This window comes from Salvelinus fontinalis, chromosome 28, assembly GCF_029448725.1.
Source record: "Salvelinus fontinalis isolate EN_2023a chromosome 28, ASM2944872v1, whole genome shotgun sequence".
Taxonomy (NCBI): Eukaryota; Metazoa; Chordata; class Actinopteri; order Salmoniformes; family Salmonidae; genus Salvelinus; species Salvelinus fontinalis.
Window position 1 is genome coordinate 33,824,366 of NC_074692.1, and position 17,718 is coordinate 33,842,083.

Consider the following 17,718-nt stretch of genomic DNA (forward strand, 5'->3'; position numbering starts at 1 on the left):
CATTACAGACACCCTGGTTCGAATCCAGGCTGTATCACAACTGGCACTGATTGGGAGTCCCATAGGCCGGCGCACAATTGGCCCATTGTCGTCTGGGTTTGTCCAGTGTAGGACGTCTTTGTAAATAAGAATGTGTTCTTAACTGACTTGCCTAGTTAAATAAAGGTTCAATGAAACAAGCTGTCAAAGCCAATTTTGAATCCTATCCAACAGTAAATGATTAATCAAATATGTCTTCCTAAATTGAGTACTCAGCATTGCATTAGTAGATATTATGACAGATGATGTGAGCGGCAGGGAGAGCAGAGAGGAGAGAGGGGATTGGGTGTGGTGCTTATTGTAGCTAGAAGAGTTGGGCTGTGTAGAAACACTGTTGTGTTGTTATTCTGTAATCTGGGTTGTGTTGGGCTGTGTAATATTACATCGTTGGACTCTGCTTTTGTTTTATGTTGTATACTGTAGGTAGGTACAGGCTTGCTGGGGAAAAACTCTGATCCTTGGGGGTTATTGTGTCAGACACATGCACCGGCCGCTTCTCTCAAACCCAGCCTTCTGTTATGCTAATGGGGGGAAACGGCTTGGCCCTTTGTCCAAGACACAGAGAGAGAGGGGCCTAGAGGGAGGGAGGGAGGGAGAAGGACACAGAGAGACTAAAAGGGAAAGAGACTGAGTAAGAGAATGAGAGTAACTAAAGGGAGGGAACAGAGTGAGGGAAATAAGACGTAAAATAATAGGAGGGGAAAGAAAAAAGATCACACGAGAGAGAGAGAGAGAGAGAGAGGAGAGGAGAAACAAGGTGTCCTACTCTCCCTGACCTACTCCCAACGTCACAGTCCTAGAAAGACAAAACAAGCTACCAGTCAGCTGGGCTCCTCACTCGCTTTGAACACACACGTCACACACTCCGCACGCTCGTCCATACACTCTCAAACCCACTCACTCACTCACGCCCACAAACCCAGACATATACAGTCAGCACACACTCGCCTCGGCTCTCAGATCTCATCCACCCGTCGGTGTGTGTGTATGAGTCCCTGTGCAACACGCTGAGAATCACTCCCTTACACACTACGTCCGTCATTGGCTCCTTGGCTCTGACCGGAGAGGAGGATTCTCCTTTTTGGCCTGTGACTCTCTGCTCTAACTGAAGACTACCACACAACACAGAGCAGAAAGACAGGGAAGAGGAGAGGGAGAGAAACGCTACCCCCCTCAGAGAGAACAAAAAACAGCCTGACGGTGTGGCAGCAGCAGCAGCAGCAGCAGGAGAAGAAGCCTTTGTCTTGTCCAGCTTGGTCCACATGCTCCCCCCGTAGAAAGAAGAGAACAGAAGAGAGGAGCAGCTCTGAGCACTGACACATTGACCTACTCTAGCAGGAAGAGAACAACGGTTGCTGTTTGCTGTGTTTCCCCGTGTGTATTCAGATTCAGTACTTGGACAGCTCCGGAGCGCTCCGCTCTCCAACACATTCCTGTAGTAGAGTATAGTACATGTGAAGTCTCCCTCAACGAGACCACATTCCCAGGGGCAGCCCTGGACCCCCAGCCCCCCTTGGCTCGCTCCCTGGCTCCCTGCGCCCCTCTCCCCCTGGGGACAACGGACAGCATGGCCAGCCTGGAGCACCAGTGGGAGAAGCAGCTCTTTGAGAAGTTCTGGAAGGGCACGTTCAAGGCTGTGGCCACACCGAGACCAGGGAGCATCATCGTGGCCAGCATCACCGCACGGAGGAGGGTAATCAGGTCAGTTATCTCTATAATTCAAATTTCAAAAGGCTTTATTGACGTGACAAAAATGTGACATTTTTATTGCCAATCAACATTGTTGAACAATTCAACCATACAATACGCTCAATCTCTCAATTCTCTTCATCTCTCTCTATGTCAATAATGCAAGTGTAGTTTTGTAAAATCAGGTTTATTTTGTACCTATGCGTATGATAGAATTGCCCACCTGTAGACATGCTGGTAGATATGAAAGATGAGTATGTAAAACATGTTTGGGCTGTAGCTGAATCAAGCAAACAAGCAGGTGGTTAAACCTCTTGTAACTATGAGCACTCAGTACACAGTCCAACACCAAGTGAATTAATACGGAATTAAGATAGGGGTGTCAAACATACGGCCCACGTAGGGGACCAATCCATCATGCAGGTGATGCGAGTTAAAATGTGTAAATACAATATTGCTTTTATTTATGATCATTTTTTTTGTGTGTGGGGGGGGGACTCAATTTACTTTAAAACAAGGGTGCAAGTAGAATTAATTTCTTCCCGGTATGTGACCTCCTATATGCTGCGCATGCACCAACATATTTTATGTACCTAATCATAGAATTACGTATAGAATCCCTATTCATTCAATAGGATCTCTGTGGTCCTAATCATAGAATTACGTATAGAATCCCTATTCATTCAATAGGATCTCTGTTGGCCTAGTCGTCAAGATTTGTTATTTCACTATTAAAATGTGTTACCTTTTATTGTGTCATAAACACAACCAGTCAGGATGTTTTCATCTGGTTGTCAAACAATCACGTCAAAGGTCTTCTTTACTAGGCTAGCGAGCACGTTCATCTAGTCACAACATATATAGTCAGCCTCCAAACAATGGAGAGACATCTGTTACACAAAGCACCAAAAAGTCTAATGACATTTGGTGATTGTCATTAGGCCAGAATTGATGAGTCCACTTCTGTCTGGACACGTCTTGGTGTCGAGTGTTCTCATCGAACCACATCACATTTTGGAGCGTAGGCTTTATCACCAGTTTTCAAGTCCATTCGCTCATTGTTCATGCCTCTGATAAAACGTGTTGTCCTATACTTTTCTTAATGGTGTTTTCATTATTGTTATTATTCATTATTGTGATAAGCTCATATGATAGGCTCACTATTTGTTTTCCCGGTGTCCGACCATACCGCCTTACTTTGACCCCTGCTTTAAAATGACTAAAACCACATCGAAACTGTGAATAGATGATAATGGACTTCATACAGTTTATTGACTGTGTCCAGTTCACTAATAATCACTACATTCATACAGTTTATTGACTGTGTCCAGCTCACTAATAATCACTGAGATGAAAGCTAGACAGTCAAGGAGAATAGAAAATTAAAAAAAGAAATGATGAATACAGGACTATTTTTCCCACATTTTGTCGTGAGGAAATATAACCCATTTTCAGTGCGGAACTCGTTAAAGACCGAATGCGGCCCCTGGGGCAAAATTAGTTTGACACCCCTGAGTTAAGGTTTCAACATGTCTACATGTTATATGTAGATAGAGGATTACATAACAGAGAAGAAAACACATGACAGGCAGGCATATCAAGTAAACATGACAGAGGCTTCAGTAGAATTTCCCAATTTCCTTTAAATGTTACATGCTTGTCTTATCTTCTCTCTCTGAGGCTCTGTCCCCTCCAGTGACATGGTGGCCATATGCCTTTGTCTCTCTGTGAAGTGCCACCGTGTGTGTTACGTATTCATGCTCCTTTTCAGTGTGTGTGTATGTGTGTGTGTGCGTTTGGTTTTACTATCCTTTTGGGGACCGGGCGTGGGGACATTTCGTCAGGTCCACACAAGGAAAGGAGCTATTTTAGGATTAAGGATGAGGTTTAAGGTTAAGGTTAGAATTAGGGTTAGAATTAGGGTTAGGGTTAGGGGTTTGGGGTTAAGGTTAGGGTTAGGGGTTAGGGGTTAGGGGTTTGGGTTAGGGTTAGGGTTAGGGTTAGGGTTATGGTTAGAGTTAGGGTTAGGGTTAGGGGTTAAGGTTAGGTTAATGATTTTTTTGAAGGGAATGAATTGTTTGTTCCCAACAGAGTGTAAAACAACATGTGTGTTATGTATTCATGCCCACTGTCATTGTACTATCAGCCCTCAGAGCACACAGACAGACATACAGACAGAAGAAAAACAGACAGACAGACAGACTGACAGACAGACAGACAGACAGGCAGACAGGCAGACAGGCAGGCAGGCAGGCAGGCGAAATACAGACAGGCGGGCAGGCAGGAGAAAAACAGACAGGCAGAGAGACAGGCAGGCAGACAGACAGCCAGACAGGCAGGCAGACAGACAGAAGAAAAACAGATGGGCAGAAGAAAAACAGTCAGACAGGTAGGCAGACAGACAGAAGAAAAACAGTCAGACAGGTAGGCAGACAGACAGAAAAAAAACAGATGGGCAGGCAGACAGACAGACAGACAGACAGGCAGGCAGACAGACAGACAGGCAGGCAGACAGACAGGCAGTCAGACAGGCAGACAGGCAGAAAGACAGACAGACAGGCAGACAGGCAGACAGGCAGACAGACAGACAGACAGACAGGCAGGAGAAAAACAGACAGACAGAAGAAAAACAGTCAGACAGGTAGGCAGACAGACAGAAGAAAAACAGATCGGCAGACAGACAGACAGACAGACAGACAGGCAGACAGGCAGACAGACAGGCAGACAGACAGACAGACAGACAGGCAGACAGACAGACAGACAGGCAGACAGACAGACAGACAGACAGACAGACAGACAGGCAGACAGACAGGCAGACAGACAGACAGACAGACAGGCAGACAGGCAGACAGGCAGACAGGCAGACAGGCAGACAGACAGACAGACAGACAGACAGACAGACAGACAGACAGACAGACAGGTATGTGTCATCGTCGTATAAGTGTTTATCGTATCCTCTCTCTCTCATCCACTTATCCTGATCCTCCTGTTCTAGCTGATCCCATCCTCACAATCAGACACGATCTCCCGGCACTGACAACTTTATCCCTCATCCTATCGCCCCATCCTGACCAAAACAACGTACACACTAAAACCCAGTCTGGGGATTCACACAGTGACGTGCTGCCGTCAGGACGGGGCAGCACTTATCAACAGGACATAGAGACAGACATAGAGACACAGAGATAGAGTCTCTGTCTCAAATTACACCCTATTCCTATTCAAACTATTGAGCCGACCCGAGTCCAGCCAAACCAAGCTGTAATGAGCTGGCCTGGTTATGCATCCACTATAGTTTCTGGATCCATGCTGAAAAGGAAATGGCACAATATAGCGAGCAATTTGTATAAATATCATTATAAACTGGGTGGTTCGAGCCCTGAATGCTGATTGGCTGAAAGCCGTGGTATATCAGACCATATACCATGGGTATGACAAAACATGCATGTGTACTGCTCTAATTACTTTGGTAATCAGTTTATAATAGCAATAAGGCACCTTGGGGGGTTTGTGGTATATGGCCAATATACCACGGCTAAGGGCTGTATCCAGGCACTCCGCGTTGCGCCATGGTAAGATCAGCCCTTAGACGTGCTATAATGACCAAACACCACGGCTAAGGGCTGTATCTAGGCACTCCGCGTTGCGCCATGGTAAGATCAGCCCTTAGACGTGCTATAATGACCAAATACCACAATCACCCAAGGTGCCTTATTGCTTATATAGTAATGTATTTTACATATGGTACTAACTCACAAAACAACTAACATTATGTCACGATCAACAGTGTAACAGTTCTGAAGTTCACGTGAGATTGCAATTTCTCTGATAACCTTCATTGAAGGCAGTGGTGTAAAGTACTTAAGTAAAAATACTTTAACGTATTACTTAATGTTTTTTTTGGGGGGTATGTCTACTTTACTATATATATTTTTGACAACTTTTACTTTTATTTAACTACATTCATAAAGAAAACTTTTTACTCCGTGCATTTTCTCTGACACCAAAAAGTACAGCGGCTTGCAAAAGCATTCAACCCCCTTGGCATTTTTCCCGAATTGTTGCCTTACAACCTGGAATTAAAATGGATTTTTGGGGGGTTTGTATCATTTGATTTAAACAACATGCTTACCACTTTGAAGATGCAAAATGTTTTTTATTGTGAATCAAGCAAGAAATAAGACAAAAAACAGAAAACTTGAGCGTGCATAACTATTCACCCCACCAAAGTCAATACTTTGTAGAGCCACCCTTTGCAGCAATTACAGCTGAAAGTCTCTTGGGGTATGTCTCTATAAGCTTGGCACATCTAGCCACTGGGATTTTTGCCCATTCTTCAAGGCAAAACTGCTCCAGCTCCTTCAAGTTGGATGGGTTCCGCTGATGTACAGCAATCTTTAAGTCATACCACAGATTCTCAATTGGATTGAGGTCTGGGCTTTGACTTGGCCATTCCAAGACATTAAAATGTTTCCCCTTAAACCACTCAAGTGTTGCTGTAGCAGTATGCTGAGGGTCATTGTCCTGCTGGAAAGTGAACCTCCGTCCCAGTCTCAAGTCTCTGAATGACTGAAACAGGTTTCCTTCAAGAATTTCCCTGTATTTAGCACCATCCATCATTCCTTCAATTCTGACCAGTTTCCCAGTTCCTGCCGATGAAAAACATACCCACAGCATGATGCTGCCACCAACATGCTTCATTGTGGGGATATGGTTCTCGGGGTGATGAGAGGTGTTGGGTTTATGCCAGACATAGCGTTTTCCTTGATGGCCAAAAAGCTAAATTTTAGTCTTATCTGACCAGAGTACCTTCTTCCATATGTTTGGGGAGTCTCCCACATGCCTTTTGGCGAACACCAAACGTGTTTGATAATTTTTTCTTTAAGCAATGGCTTTTTTCTGGCCACTCTTTCATAAAGCCCAGCTCTGTGGAGTGTACGGCTTAAAGTGGTCCTATGGACAGATACTCCAATCTCCGCTGTGGAGCTTTGCAGCTCCTTCAGAGTTATCTTTGGTCTCTGTGTTGCCTCTCTGATTAATGCCCTCCTTGCCTGATCCGTGAGTTTTGGTGGTCGGCCCTCTCTTGGCAGGTTTGTTGTGGTGCCATATTCTTTCAATTTTTTTATAATGGATTTAATGGTGCTCCGTGGTATGTTAAAAGTTTTGGATATTTTTTTCGAACTCAACCCTGATCTGTACTTCTCCACAACTTTGTCCCTGACCTATTTGGAGAGCTCTTTGGTCTTCATGGGGCCGCTTGCTTGGTGGTGCCCCTTGCTTAGTGGTGTTGCAGACTCTGGGGCCTTTCAGAACAGGTGTATATATACTGAGATCTTGTGACCCTTAAATAAAGTCCACCTGTGTGCAATCTAACTAATTATGTGACTTCTGAAGGTAATTGGTTGCACCAGATCTTATTTAGGGGCTTCATATCAAAGGGAGTGAATACATATGCACGCACCACTTTTCATTGTTTTTTATTTTTTATTTTTTGAAATAAGTAATTTTTTAAAATTTAATTTCACCAATTTGGAATATCTTGTGTATGTCCATTACATGAAATCCAAATAAAAATCAATTTAAATTGCAGGTTGTAATGCAACAAAATAGGAAAAAAATGAATGAATATTTTTGCAAGGCACTGTACTTGTTACATTTTGAGTGATTAGCAGGACAGGAAAATGGTCAAATTGATGCACTTATCAAGAGGACATCCCTGGTCATCCCTACTGCTTCTGATCTGACGGACTCACTAAAGACAAATGCTTTATTTGTAAATGATATCTGAGTGTTGAACTGGGCCCCTGGCTATCCGTAAATAAAAAAACAAGAAAATTATGCTGTCTGGTTTGCTTATTATTTGAAATAATTCATACTTTGACTTTTAATACTTAAGTATATTTTAGTAATTACATTTACTTTTGATACTTCAGTATATTTAAAGCCAATAACTTTTAGAATTTTACTCAAGTAGTATTTTACTGTGTAACTTTTACTTTTACTTGAGTCATTTTCTATTAAGGTATATTTACTTTTACTCAAGTATGACATTTGGATACTTTTTACACTACTGATGCTTATGTGTGACTCAGTTGGTAGAGCATGGCACCTGCAATGTCAGGACGGTGCGTTCGATTCCCGCTGGGGCCACCTGTAAGAAAATGCATGCATGCGCTTCTCTGTAAATGATTGGATAAAAGCTTCTGCTAATTAGCATCTATTCTAATAATTTGGGTTTGACACCCACTATCATCACTAAAAGTTGTATCACACGGCTGTTGTGTTACTATTAAAATGATTGTTATTTTAATGGGGATTATGGTAATCCATTTCACAGCACATGCAACATGCATGAGTAAATTATATATTGAACCCTGAAATAAGGCAATAATATGTTTACCTGATCATATTCTTCTATTCACAAAATGCCAGTGATACTCTATTTATTTAAACATTTGTTTTGTGATTCAACACGTGGCTTGTTCAAAGGGTTATTTTCTATGTTGAATATTACAATGTGACTTCATTTTAGCCAGTTTGTTGACTGAACACAAATTCCCTCCTGCCAAAATGAAGGGGAACAGAGAAACAGTACTCTTGATTTCTGCATATATAAAAAAATACACCATCTAAATATACCATCTCTCTCCGTGTTGATCTGAGCACACACAAAAGCCAATGTGTGGTGTTCAATGTAGGTCTACCTTCCATTAGGTCTTTGGAAAAAATATGCTTGACATTAAACTGTTTATCCACTTCAGACAAGGAGGTGACTGAAAATGTGTTATTTGCTGCAAGAAACTACTTTACAAAATAAAGATAATTATTATTCCCATACCATTATTACAGAGAATCAGACAAATGATGATATATTCTGCCCATTGTCTACTTAGCTTATTCAAGCCTGTCAATGCAATAGAATCCTACTCCGGTGCGTTCTGCCTATAAGAAGATCTCTTGCATAGTCCGCTTTACATACTAAGTCTTGCATAGTTTGTTTTGTTTCGGTATGTTGCATTGAAAGTGTTGAGTATGGGCAAGTCCCATAGTCGAGGGAAACGTTGATAGTCTTAACTAAAGGGGAAATACAAAGTTGAGTGAAGTTCAATCTCGAGCTTCTGTGCGGCAGTCCCGGGGAACATTGGTTACAACCCTTTTTAGGGCGATATAGAACCCTTTTTAGGGCTATATAGAACCCTTTTTAGGCCTATATAGAACCCTTTTTTATGGTTATTTATAGAACCTTTATGGAGAATGGTTCTATAAAGAAAATTTCTCAATCTGAAAGATTCTTTGTAGATCATTTTGAAGAACCATACAGGTTAAGAGCCCTTTTGTGAACTGTAAAGAACCATTACCCTTCCCAAAGAGCCCCTTTGTGAATTGTAAAGAACCATTGAAGGGTTCAAAAGGTTATTTGAGTCAGTATGGTTCCACATAGAACCATTACCCTTCCCAAAGAAACCTTGCGGGAACCCTCATTTTTTAGTGTGCAGTGTAACGGTTGTGCTTATAGTGTCTGCGATAGCACCAGCGGATGCTGCATTAGTGGATGCTGGCTCTCTCTGCCTGTCTGTTCAGTTTTAGCCCTTCTTAAAGCTTGTCCTCCAGCTCCAGTGTCTCCTCTCCTCTGCTCTGGAGAGGCTAACTGTGGCTAACATTGACGTTGATGCAAGCATCACAGCTCTGTCATTCGCTACTTTAGTCTGAGACTGCCATCATTGAAGTTGTTTATGGTGACGAGGAGCACAAGATGAGTTGTACAAAACAAAGTCATCAGTGATTGGATCGTCTCTAACCAATCAGGGAATCAAAGCCAATGACTTATTTTCAAACCTCCACTTTACCCACGTGTGTTTCTGGCTCTGGCCCAACACATCAGTTTCTGAACCAATCAGTAAGCCGCAAAAGTGCTCGCATTCAGTGAAGGGTCAGGGAGGTACTCAGATCCAGACACATTCTTAGGAATAAACTAGCGCCAGTGGGTGTGGCGTAGCGATCAGCCAGAGCAAGTAGTCTGGGTAGCCAGGCAGACATTTACAACCAACCGAACAAATGTTCCAAATTTTTCCCCAGCCAGAGCACAGGCTGTCAATCAGACAGCTAACACTCTGTTCACATCAACCTATCAACCTCTCTCTATCTCTCTATTTATCTTTCTCTTTTTCCACTTTCTCTCTCGCTCTCTCCATCCCTCTTTATTTTTCTCTCTCTCTCTCACACACACTTTCTTTCCACACTCTCTTTTCCCACTCTCTCTCACTCTCTCTCCCCATCCACAATGCACATAGACAACACAAGGAGATTGTAGAGGAGAAGAGGAGCATCCTCCCTGGTAGAGTGCTGTAGGAACGGTATGTATGTTGGTGATGCTCTGTCGCGTACTGACGGTAACTGGGGAATGCTTAGCCCAACAGAACACATAGCCTCAGGCCTAGTTCCTCTCTTCACTTGCGCACTTCCTCTCTCTGTTTATCATTCTCTTTCTCTCCTGCTCCATCCCTCGCTCTTTCTCTTGCTCTCCCCCTCTCCCTCCCTCTCTCCCCTTCTCTCTCTCTCTCTCCCTCTCTCTCTTTCGCTCATAGAATCACATTATTCACTGTGTATAACCGAGGGGTGATGAACAATCCTAGTGAACTCCTGGGAAGTGACAGTTATTGTAGAACAGACAGAGATGGAGAGAGGAGAAGAGGGGGAGACAGAGAAAGAGAGATGTTTCATGTTCAATCAGTGTCTTCCCTCCTCCTTCCCCTTTTCCTGTCCTTTTTTTTCATTTTTCATTCCTCTCTCTGTCTTTTCATTCGTCTCTCTGTCTTTTCATTCCTCTCTCTGTCTTTTCATTCCTCTCTCTGTCTTTTCATTCGTCTCTCTGTCTTTTCATTCCTCTCTCTGTCTTTTCATTCCTCTCTGTCTTTTCATTCCTCTCTCTGTCTTTTCATTCGTCTCTCTGTCTTTTTATTCGTCTCTCTGTCTTTTCATTCCTCTCTCTGTCTTTTCATTCCAACTCTCTGTCTTTTCATTCCTCTCTCTGTCTTTTCATTCCTCTCTCTGTCTTTTCATTCCTCTCTCTGTCTTTTCATTCCTCTCTCTGTCTTTTCATTCCTCTCTCTGTCTTTTCATTCCTCTCTCTGTCTTTTCATTCCTCTCTCTGTCTTTTCATTCGTCTCTCTGTCTTTTCATTCCTCTCTGTCTTTTCATTCCTCTCTGTCTTTTCATTCCTCTCTCTGTCTTTTCATTCCTCTCTCTGTCTTTTCATTCGTCTCTCTGTCTTTTCATTCCTCTCTCTGTCTTTTCATTCCTCTCTCTGTCTTTTCATTCCTCTCTCTGTCTTTTCATTCGTCTCTCTGTCTTTTCATTCGTCTCTCTGTCTTTTCATTCCTCTCTGTCTTTTCATTCGTCTGTCTGTCTTTTCATTCCTCTCTCTGTCTTTTCATTCCTCTCTGTCTTTTCATTCCTCTCTGTCTTTTCATTCCTCTCTGTCTTTTCATTCGTCTCTCTGTCTTTTCATTCCTCTCTGTCTTTTCATTCCTCTCTCTGTCTTTTCATTCCTCTCTGTCTTTTCATTCCTCTCTCTGTCTTTTCATTCCTCTCTGTCTTTTCATTCCTCTCTGTCTTTTCATTCCTCTCTCTGTCTTTTCATTCCTCTCTCTGTCTTTTCATTCCTCTCTCTGTCTTTTCATTCCTCTCTGTCTTTTCATTCCTCTCTGTCTTTTCATTCCTCTCTGTCTTTTCATTCGTCTCTCTGTCTTTTCATTCCTCTCTGTCTTTTCATTCCTCTCTCTGTCTTTTCATTCCTCTCTGTCTTTTCATTCCTCTCTGTCTTTTCATTCCTCTCTGTCTTTTCATTCCTCTCTCTGTCTTTTCATTCCTCTCTGTCTTTTTATTCCTCTCTGTCTTTTCATTCCTCTCTCTGTCTTTTCATTCCTCTCTCTGTCTTTTCATTCCTCTCTCTGTCTTCATTCTTCCATCGTTACTGGAGCTTGAGAACCACAGACCCCCTCCCCTCTCTCCTTCCCCTCCCCCCCCTCTCTCCTTCCCCTCCCCTCTCTCCTTCCCCTCCCCCTCCCCTCTCTCCTTCCCCTCCCCCTCCCCTCTCTCCTTCCCCTCCCCTCTCTCCTTCCCCTCCCCCTCCCCTCTCTCCTTCCCCTCCCCTCTCTCCTTCCCCTCCCCTCTCCTTCCCCTCCCCTCTCTCCTTCCCTTCACCCTCCCCTCTCTCCTTTCCCTCCTTTCCCTCCCCTCTCTCCTTCCCCCTTCCCCTCTCTCCTTCCCCCTTCCTATCTCTCCTTCCCCTCCCCTCTCTCCTTCCCCCTCTCGTCTCTCCTTCCCCTCCCCCATCCCCTCTCCCCCTCTCCCCTCCCCTCTCTCCTTCCCCTCCCCCTCCCCTCTCTCCTTCCCCTCTCTCCTTCCCTCCTACCCTCTATTGTCCCCTCTTCCTCTCTGTCCTCCCCTTCTCTCTTCCCAGTCTTCACCTCTTCTTCATCCGGGTTGGCGAAGGGAGGAATGGAGGGAGTCAGGGATGGAGGAAGGGAGGAATGGATGGAGTCAGGGATGGAGGAAGGGAGGAATGGAGGGAAGAATGGAGGGAGGGAGCTAGGCATGAGCTGACTAACTCTACAGCTGGAGGTTCCAGCCTTCAGCTATTATAGCCCTGCAAGCTGTTTTGTTCAGAGGCGCTCTTCATTAAAAATGCAGGCCGCTGGGGCACAGAGTCGGGGGCTATCGTGGTCTTTGTGTGTGTGTTCATGTGCCTGCATGTGTGTGTGTGTGTGTGTGTGTGTGTGTGTGTGTGTGTGTGTGTGTGTGTGTGTGTGTGTGTGTGTGTGCACGCCCTGCTTGTTTGTGTGTGCTTGCAGGGGTTAACAGGGACTTGTCCAACACTGAGGCAGATGGTAGTCTGTGGGAGTGTAGCGGGGGGAGGAGCCTCTTACCTCAGCCCTCAGCCCACTGCTCTAGCCAGGAAAATAAATTACAGCCAAGGGATTGGAAGCTGTTCCCTCCATCCAAAGGCATTGGGGATACACTTTCTAACACATTGAGTAGCCTGTAAATGAACAAGGAATTAATTGCTGTTGCATCCAAAGGCATAGAGGATAGATTTTATAACAACACACATTGGCATAGAGGCATAGTAGTCTGTGAATGAATAGGGAAAAAAGTCACCTTCAATCTAAACCAGTGGCACTAGTCCCTCTTGAATGGAAGAGCATAGAGATGGGATCCACTTTCTAACACACGGATACAGACTCAGTGTAGCTGTAAATGAACAATAGACTCTCTCTCATATGTAGACCAGAGGCAGAAGTACTCCCTGGGGAGTAGCCACTCTCATCCTCTCCTCCGAACTTGATGGATGAGGGGATGATACCGGAGTACAGTCCTGCCACTAGTACCTCTCTTTTTTTATCATTCTCTCATTATATCTCTCTCTCCCCTCCTATTCTCTCGCTCAGTCTCTCTCCCTCTCTCTCTCTCTCTAGCTTTCTCTATATATGTCTCTACCTCTGTCTTTCTCTCTTTCTCATCTCTGTCTCCCTCCCTCCCCTCTATCTCTCTTCCCTTCCCAACTCAGTGTCGGTTAGAGGCATTGTATTCTATTTCACTGCTAGTTCTTCTCCCTCTCAGTGTTCCCAGGCATTGTATTACTGTCTGCTCATTGGACCAGACTGCTCAGATATGTTCACACGGTCTGCTCATTGGACCAGACTGTTCAGGCATGTTCATACTGTCTTCTCATTGGACCAGATTGCTCAGGAATGTTCATTACTGTCTTCTCATTGGACCAGACTGCTCAGTCATGTTCATACTGTCTGATCATTGGATCAGACTGTTCAGACATGTTCACACGGTCTGCTCATTGGACCAGACTGCTCAGGCATGTTCATTACTGTCTGCTCATTGGACCAGACTGGTTAGGTATGTTCATTACTATCTTCTCATTGGACCAGACTGCTCATTCAGGGTATAATGATACAGATACAGCCTCCTAGCAGGACTCTAGAAGTGTCCCAAATGGCACTCTTTTCAGAATATCATTGAGCATCACAGCACATTGAAGTATTTAGTGGTAACCGTGGGAAGTCTTGTATATGTACTATAGCTTCCTGGTGTCTGTATGTGTAGAGGGTGCTGAAACTCTTTCTGTACAGTACATACATACATTAACGTTTCCTTAGGTTATGACTCTGAGGCCACTGTGGTTCTAACTATGCCCATCTGTGCAGTATTGGTGGTGCTGGGTTGGATTTCCATGGTGTTGGGCCTGGATGCTCCTGGCTGTGCTGCCATGGTACAGAGCTGGAGAGCAGCTGATATCCAGGCCTGTATTTCCTCCTTCGAACCTAGCTTGGGTTCTCTCCCAGTACTGCCATGCTCAGGTTGAGCTACTATGGTACAGAGTTGGAGAGTGACTGGAACGCTTGTCCCCAGGGGGTTTCTCTGGAGTAATGCCTCCCTAATCTAACAGCAGGATTTCAGGGAGATGCTATACGGACACGCCTGGCGCTCAAATTGACGATGTACAGTATGTCGTGCAGATGAGAGTCGAGTGGAGATGAAAGGATTGGGTTCAGTTACTTCAGTCAGTTGTCCTGATGAGCCCTTCCCAGCTAACTACTTTGTGATGGCCAGCTGGCAACAACAGCAGCATGGCGCTAGTTAAAACTTGTAAAAGAAAGTTATGTTTATTTTGATGGGCGAGGGAAATAACTTGTAGTATTGTTCACAATCTGGATGTCACCGGGACATGCCAATTAGCTAACATAACGACAAGCCGGGCAGCTGTATCACACGTAGTCGGCGGTAGCTAAAGTGGCCAATTTGTCCCATCCCACTTGATTTCATTAAGAGTAGGATAGCAGCCTATACAAGAAATAACTTGTCATATTGGTATTAAATGGTACTAGTAACCATCTGGATGTCACCGTGCCAGAGTCTACTACTCAAAATGAGGAGAGTTTTTCGCTTCAAGCTGGCAGCACAACAAAATGCGGCACAATGTACTTTGCTCCTGCTGAGCACTGCTGTCCTATAAGGAGAGGGCAGTAGCTAGGTGGTGAAGCTAAAGTCAGGCCAGTAAGGAGAGGGCAGTAGCTAGATAGTGAAGCTAAAATCAGGCCAGTAAGGAGAGGGCAGTAGCTAGATAGTGAAGCTAAAATCAGGCCAGTAAGGAGAGGGCAGTAGCTAGATAGTGAAGCTAAAATCAGGCCAGTAAGGAGAGGGCAGTAGCTAGATAGTGAAGCTAAAATCAGGCCAGTAAGGAGAGGGCAGTAGCTAGATAGTGAAGCTAAAATCAGGCCAGTAAGGAGAGGGCAGTAGCTAGATAGTGAAGCTAAAATCAGGCCAGTAAGGAGAGGGCAGTAGCTAGATAGTGAAGCTAAAATCAGGCCAGTAAGGAGAGGGCAGTAGCTAGATAGTGAAGCTAAAATCAGGCCAGTAAGGAGAGGGCAGTAGCTAGATAGTGAAGCTAAAATCAAGCCAGTAAGGAGAGGGCAGTAGCTAGATAGTGAAGCTAAAATCAGGCCAGTAAAGAGAGGGCAGTAGCTAGATAGTGAAGCTAAAATCAAGCCAGTAAGGAGAGGGGAGTAGCTAGATAGTGAAGCTAAAATCAGGCCAGTAAGGAGAGGGAAGTAGCTAGATAGTGAAGCTAAAATTAGGCCAGTAAGGACAGGGAAGTAGCTAGATGGTGAAGCTAAAATCAGGCCAGTAAGGAGAGTGCAGTAGCTAGATAGTGAAGCTAAAATCAGGCCAGTAAGGAGAGGGAAGTAGCTAGATAGTGAAGCTAAAAATCAGGCCAGTAAGGAGAGGGAAGTAGCTAGATAGTGAAGCTAAAATCAGGCCAGTAAGGATAGGGCAGTAGCTAGATAGTGAAGCTAAAATCAGGCCAGTAAGGAGAGGGAAGTAGCTAGATAGTGAAGCTAAAATCAGGCCAGTAAGGAGAGGGAAGTAGCTAGATAGTGAAGCTAAAATCAGGCCAGTAAGGAGAGGGAAGTAGCTAGATAGTGAAGCTAAAATCAGGCCAGCAAGGAGAGGGAAGTAGCTAGGTGGTGTAGTTAATATCAGGCCAGTAAGGAGAGGGAAGTAGCTAGATAGTGTAGATAATATCAGGCCAGTAAGGAAAGGGAAGTAGCTAGGTGGTATAGTTAATATCAGGCCAGTAATGAGAGGGAAGTAGCTAGGTGGTATAGTTAATATCAGGCCAGTAAGGAGAGGGAAGTAGCTAGGTGGTGTAGTTAATATCAGGCCAGTAAGGAAAGGGAAGTAGCTAGGTGGTGTAGATAGTATCAGGCCAGTAAGGAGAGGGCAGTAGCTAGGTGGTGTAGATAATATCAGGCCAGTAAGGAGAAGGCAGTAGCTAGGTGGTGTAGATAATATCAGGCCAGTAAGGAGAGGGAAGTAGCTAGGTGGTGTAGATAATATCAGGCCAGTAAGGAGAGGGCAGTAGCTAGGTGGTGTAGCCAATATCAGGCCAGTAAGGAGAGGAGAGTAGCTAGATAGTGTAGCCAATATCAGGCCAGTAAGGAGAGGGGAGTAGCTAGATAGTGTAGCCAATATCAGGCTAGTAAGGAGAGGGGAGTAGCTAGATAGTGTAGCCAATATCAGGCCAGGGTGACAGCTAATGCAAATGTATTGTAGTGATGTTTACCAGAAATGTAGAAGAACATTTTAGACTCTGTCATGATCGTCGTATGTTGGAAGAGAGGAGGACCAAGGCGCAGCGTGATATAAATACATTCTTCTATTTATTATAACGTAACGAAGAATACTTAAACAGACTTACAAAACAACAAACGAACTAACGTGAAGCTATACTACGACAAGTGCAGACACAGGCAACTTACGTAATGACATAAACAATCACCCACGACATACCCAATGAATATGGCTGCCTAAGTATGGTTCCCAATCAGAGACAATGATAAACAGCTGTCTCTAATTGAGAACCAATCTAGGCAGCCATAGACAAACAAACACCTAGACTAGACAAAACCCCATAAACATACAAAACCCCTAGACATGACAAAAACACCCACATCCCCCATGTCACACCCTGACCTACACTAAAATAATAAAGAAAACAAAGACAACTAAGGCCAGGGCGTGACAGACTGTTTTGCAACATCTATGTTATGGAGTTGTTTATCTCTTGAGTGTATGAATGATTTTGTCTGAATGTAGTTATCATTTTATATTACGGTTTCACTTAGCTAGTTTTCCGACTGTTCAACCAGTTTGGTCTTGGATTACATATATTGTGTGCAGCTGTGGGCTCTTCAAGGAAATATTTACCTATTTGTAATGGTAAAGTGTTTTTGTAGATCTCTGAGCAATGTTCTATCAATTCCCCGGTTAATTTCATGTTTCATGTGTATCTGAGCTATTGCCGTTCAAGCAGGCAGAAATTGGGTCCGGTATGACATTCTAAGCTGTTTTAAGAAGGTCATACCATGGATCATTTACCTATTTGATTTAGAATTTTAAAACCCCTTTAGATATAACATTTTTAATAATTAACATTAATTGGGTCTTTACTACTAAAGCCCATAAAAACACATTGAATAACACATTCATAAATGGCAAAAAAGACAGTAAAACAATAAATCATATAGGAATAAGGTTTTGAAATGTCTGCCTTGTATCTAGGACAGGAAATATATACAGTATCAGTCAAAAGTTTGGACACCCCTACTCATAAGGGTTTTTCCTTATTTTTACAATTTTCTACATTGTAGAATAATAGTGAAGACATCAAAACTATGAAATAACACATATGGAATCATGTCGTAACCAAAAAAATGTTAAACAAATCTAAACGTATTTTATATTTTAGATTCTTCAAAGTAGCCACCCTTTGCCTTGATGACTGCTTTGCACACTCTTGGCATTCTCTCAACCAGCTTCATGAGGCAGTCAGCTGGAACTCATTTCAATGAACAGGTGTGCCTTGTTAAAAGTTAATTTGTGGAATTTATTCCCTTCTTATTGCATTTGAGC

At 43.7% G+C, this 17,718-nt stretch overlaps 1 protein-coding gene across 2 annotated transcripts in view; it reads left to right on the top strand.

Moving 5' to 3' along the window:
• Positions 1–1,241: 1,241 nt before the first annotated feature.
• The window catches only part of LOC129826622 (serine/arginine repetitive matrix protein 4-like), a 131,580-nt gene continuing 115,103 nt past the window's right edge, over positions 1,242–17,718 (top strand). The window contains exons 1-2 of one of the 2 annotated variants that reach the window (XM_055887544.1): positions 1,665–1,740; positions 10,020–10,082. Coding sequence is in view for 1 of the 2 variants with exons in the window: in XM_055887543.1 (XP_055743518.1) it covers positions 1,607–1,740 (134 nt within the window). In the remaining variant the exon portion in view is untranslated. Of the gene's footprint in view, positions 1,741–10,019; positions 10,083–17,718 lie in introns of both variants that reach the window. The other variant, XM_055887543.1, reaches the window with a different exon arrangement.